General features: G+C 31.7%; 3 protein-coding genes and 2 non-coding genes across 5 annotated transcripts in view, besides 1 other annotated feature; 3 read left to right on the top strand and 2 right to left on the bottom strand. All coding sequences in view use genetic code 11, as the record gives it.

Moving 5' to 3' along the window:
- Positions 1-5,000: part of a sequence feature (large single copy (LSC) region) that runs on past both edges of the window.
- trnD-GUC lies at positions 443-516 on the top strand. Its single transcript has one exon. It is a non-coding gene; the product is annotated as a tRNA-Asp (tRNA).
- On the top strand, positions 1,510-1,614 carry psbM (photosystem II protein M). Its single transcript has one exon. The coding sequence runs from the start codon at positions 1,510-1,512 to the stop codon at positions 1,612-1,614; it is 105 nt and encodes a 34-aa protein (YP_001671677.1).
- On the bottom strand, positions 2,245-2,334 carry petN (cytochrome b6/f complex subunit VIII). The gene has a single exon. It carries the CDS (start codon positions 2,332-2,334, stop codon positions 2,245-2,247), a length of 90 nt encoding a protein of 29 aa, YP_001671676.1.
- On the bottom strand, positions 3,068-3,138 carry trnC-GCA. Its single transcript has one exon. It is a non-coding gene; the product is annotated as a tRNA-Cys (tRNA).
- The window catches only part of rpoB (RNA polymerase beta subunit), a 3,213-nt gene continuing 2,445 nt past the window's right edge, over positions 4,233-5,000 (top strand). The window contains exon 1 of the mRNA in view: positions 4,233-5,000. This exon is cut by the window's right edge and continues 2,445 nt beyond it. Coding sequence (YP_001671675.1) covers positions 4,233-5,000 — 768 coding nt within the window.

Genomic DNA, 5,000 nt, shown 5'->3' with positions numbered 1-5,000 from the left:
ATGAAATGATATAACCCATTTTTTTTTCATAAATGTCAGTCAGTAGGGAAGAAAAAAAAAGTCAAATTTTCTGATATATCCCTGCTTTTATTTCTATTTCTTTTTTATTTGCTCGATTTATTTTGTTCACATAAATTCTGATCTTGCTAACGATCTAGATTAATATCAGGATCATTAAGTATAAAGTTTAATAAGGAGAAAAGAGTAAAGTAAAGAAAAAAAAGACCGAAATTTATTGAAAATTTGATTATCAATTGTTTTGGCAATAACGAAAGGATTACCAGTAATCTGTGTTGCTCTCGCTAAAGTGCATATCCGTGTGGATGTCAATATATCATTCGCACCTCTGTTTGGTACAACACGGGGATTCTAATCTAAAATCGAAATAGAAATGGTTTAAATGAAATCATAAGAATATATATGCTGTACACTTTATTTCCCTGGGATTGTAGTTCAATTGGTCAGAGCACCGCCCTGTCAAGGCGGAAGCTGCGGGTTCGAGCCCCGTCAGTCCCGACGGATCCAAAAAAATACATCAACCCCCCCCCTCTCTTTTCTATGACTAAGGGATACAAATGGTAGAATTTCATTTCCAATAGTATCTTTGTTTTTTTCTTTTTTCATTTCTCATCAAACAAATATTGATAGTATCCATCATATTCAAGACTCCCATAGATATTGGGCTGCGGGTCTCTGGTTTTTTCGATTGCTCCCCATCTGTATATGTAATAGAATGGAGTACTAGAATTTTCCGGGAGCACATATACAAATGGACTTTCTTTCTTGTACGATACAAAATAAATTGAACATATTTCTAATCAAAGGAAAGAGGATATTAATAAAATAAATAAAGATTAAAAAAAAGATTAAATAAGTCTCACCTCTCTTAGAGAGGGAATGAACAAGCTTTTTTTAAGATTACTGTCGATGTCGAAGAAAGAGCAAACTCTAAATAAAATAGTGAATTTGATGGAATATTAGACTTTTTTATACTGGGACTCGTCTTTCTCACACTTCCTTTCTTTGTTTTCCAAGAAGATTAGATCATTCAAAAAAAATTAGAATTCAACCTTTTCCTTTTTTCTATTTTGTTTCTATTGTTTATTTGGGTTTATTTAGAAACTATTTTTGTAAATAATGGAAGTGAAAAAGCAGTCAGATAATACTTCACGGATGATTGTACAAAGAAGGCGGTAGGTTCTAAAAAAGAAAGAGTGGAAAAGAATGATAAATAAGGCAAAGGAATTCTTTTGATTGGATCAGGAATTCCGTTTTTGTATTCGTATTCGGTGTGTGTGGATAAAAGATCTTCCTATGTTATACTATTCAATTCTCGACGATGAATCGATTTGATAGCTCAGATATTGTTATTCATGATATTGATCCGATTCGATATCATCGAAATCTAATTCATCCCATTGAATTTATAAGCGAAAGATTTATCATCTCTATGGGATTAAATCCCGAGGTATTGTTGCGAAGCAAAAAAAAAAACGAAAGGATGAAATTATGGAAGTAAATATTCTCGCATTTATTGCTACTGCACTCTTCATTCTCGTTCCTACTGCTTTTTTACTTATAATTTACGTAAAAACAGTCAGTCAAAGCGATTAATTTGAATGAAACTTGACTAGCAATGACAAAAAGGATTTCAATTTCGCGTCTTTGAAATGAATGGACTAGAATCAGCAGTCTTCTATGAGGCCTGATAGTATGGTAGAAAGAAAGATTCATCTATTTCTTTCTATCATACTATCTATTATTGTAATGTATAAAGTTTTAATGTATAAAGATAAAGATACAAGTTTAATATCTTAATATAGAGCAAGATACAATATCTATCTTTATCCTCATAGATTATGTATCTTTATTTTGATAGATGTTGATATCAATTAAATATTATATGTAGTGTACATAGTATCTCAATTTCATTTCTTTGCTTGATCTATTTGATTTGCTTGGGGTTGATTCCAATCAATCTGAAATAATCGAAAGGCAAGTCGTACTCTTATGATTTTCTAATTCCTAAATTTTGGATTCTTTTCAATATGAATCCTGGCATCCATCAAAAGAATCAAATCAATGGCAAAGATATGGCATATTTTGATAAAAAAGAAAATGACTTGATTTTCTTTTTTAATTTAATTCAATAATTAAAATGATTTAAATAGTAAAAAGGGCTTTGCAGAACAATCTAGAAAACAATTGATACAGTTTGATTCCTTAACTCAACCAGTAGTACCTCTAGAGTCCACTTCTTCCCCATACTACGAGTGAAAGGGAAAATGTAAAGACTACCATTAAAGCAGCCCAAGCGAGACTTACTATATCCATGTGAATTATGTCCCCTATTTCTATGAATATGAAGAAATTATTCCATTATTGTTCACTAATAATAGTGAAATCACTGGTGCAGAGTCAAAAAAAAAGATTCTGACCCAACACTATTGATGAAATACTCCAATAAATAGGCTTATAAAAGTTCTTATATTATATGATTTCATAGTAAAATCGGTAAAGATTAAGCACAAGCAAACTACGTACGTAGTGACACTTTTGGAAGTATCAAAAAAAAAGAATGTTACTAACATGTAAAAATAATAAGACTTATTCTTTTGCCCTTTTTGATTTTTTTGTTGCCCTGCATTAAGTAAAGTAAAAGTCAATTATCCATCTAATCTAATATTGATTAAATAAATGCCCGAGCACTCCGAACCCTCATGAGTCTGTATACAAAGCATCTTCTGTCCTTTCCACGACTATTAATTAGATTCCCCCTCTGAATATCCAATCGAATTCAAGATTCAAGATTCAAGACTCAGGCAATAGACACTACATTAGTAGTAGAAAGGCGAGCATATCAGGATTTACCGATTCCATTCCACTACTCTAAGCTTTCCTTGAATCCTAGACGCAAGAATTTACAACACTTTAGAGAACAGAACCTCCATAGGTTTAGAATCAAGAAAGTATCACGAGTCTTTTTCCTACACTTGCTTTTGCTGGGGAAAATTTTGTGAGTTATATCAGCAAAACAGGATAGGGGATTTCGAGTCTTTTGTTAATCAGGCGACACCCAGATTTGAACTGGGGAAAAAGGATTTGCAGTCCCCCGCCTTACCGCTCGGCCATATCGCCAAAACGATACAAACTAGATGAAAATCTTCCCCCTCTTTTTCTATTGAAAAATAAAATGTGGATTTTCAGTCACAAAAGCAAAACTTCAGGACAAACTGGAACCATTAACTCTTGACTGTAAATTCATGACCGTTCTTGTATTTGAATTTCAAATTGTGTTTACCTAATGATATAAGAAAATCCAAAATGGATATATAACATAACTAATCAGTATTCATTTTTTTTTTTCAATTTTCACAATCAAAAAATCCTTCTCAATTTCAATTATAACAGCAATTATGAGTATATGTAAACCCCGGAGTATAAGTTGGTATATAACTATAGCTACCTAATGGGGTATTTTCTCTGTATAGTATACAATATGTAATTGCCCATTCATTGTCGTGCTTCAATTTTGCATTGAATAAATTGAAATAGATTGAAGAGAAAATAGGAATTTTTGGTAGAGTACGGCATGTGCTGGCCCGAATAGAACTGTAATGCAATAAAGGAAGAAAGAAAGACGTAAATATCTGCACATTTTAATAAATAAAAGAAATACAAGCTTTCTTACGCAGTTCAATGATATTCTAAAAATTCTATTAAAAAAAAGGTCAAAATATATCTTTTCTCTGCGAATCATTTTTCGAACAATGGAATACACGAAAAAGTCAAGTGCTAGAAAAATCAACTTTCTATTTATTCTTTCTGATTATTATGTCTTTATCTTTGCAAACAGATCAAATCATAAATACATTTCTTTTTCTCGGATCCAATCGGACTGGAATATGTAATATCATAATAATGGTAGAAATTGAATTACTTTTTTTGTTTTGATATTCTATAAAAAACCCATGAGTCTAAGTGACATTTATCAATTCTTTTCCATTTGTATCTGTCTGTTATAAATTGCAATTTGAGTATAATCTTTCTTCCTCCGTTCATACCATACGTATTTCATACATTACATATATATATGTAGTTGGGTAAAATTTCATGTGATTCAGTAAACAGAATAGAAATCCCATTCTTTCTTTATGGAATTATATGCGTATGATTCCATAAAGAATGAGAAATGGGATTTTTTCGATAAATGGGGGAAATTCAAAAAAAAAATGCTCGGGGATGGAAATGAGGGAATGTCTACAATACCTGGGTTGAATCAGATACAATTTGAAGGATTTTGTAGGTTTATTGATCAGGGCTTAACGGAAGAACTTTATAAGTTTCCAAAAATTGAAGATACAGATCAAGAAATTGAATTTCAATTATTTGTGGAAACATATCAATTGGTAGAACCGTTGATAAAAGAAAGAGATGCTGTATATGAATCACTCACATATTCTTCTGAATTATATGTATCCGCGGGGTTAATTTGGAAAACCAGTAGGAATATGCAAGAACAAACAATTTTTATTGGAAACATTCCTCTAATGAATTCCCTTGGAACTTCTATAGTAAACGGACTATACAGAATTGTGATTAATCAAATATTACAAAGCCCTGGTATCTATTACCGGTCAGAATTGGATCATAACGGAATTTCGGTCTATACCGGCACTATAATATCAGATTGGGGAGGAAGGTTAGAATTAGAGATTGATAAAAAAGCAAGGATATGGGCTCGTGTGAGTAGGAAACAGAAAATATCTATTTTAGTTCTATCATCAGCTATGGGTTCGAATCTAAGAGAAATTCTAGAGAATGTTTGCTACCCTGAAATTTTCTTGTCTTTCTTAACCGATAAGGAGAAAAAAAAAATTGGGTCAAAAGAAAATGCCATTTTGGAGTTTTATCAACAATTTTCTTGTGTAGGCGGAGATCCAATATTTTCTGAATCCTTATGTAAGGAATTACAAAAAAAATTCTTTCACCAAAGATGT

This window comes from Carica papaya, chloroplast (assembly GCF_054855325.1).
Source record: "Carica papaya chloroplast, complete genome".
NCBI classification, from domain to species: domain Eukaryota; kingdom Viridiplantae; phylum Streptophyta; class Magnoliopsida; order Brassicales; family Caricaceae; genus Carica; species Carica papaya.
This window is presented reverse-complemented; position numbering and strand designations above follow the sequence as displayed.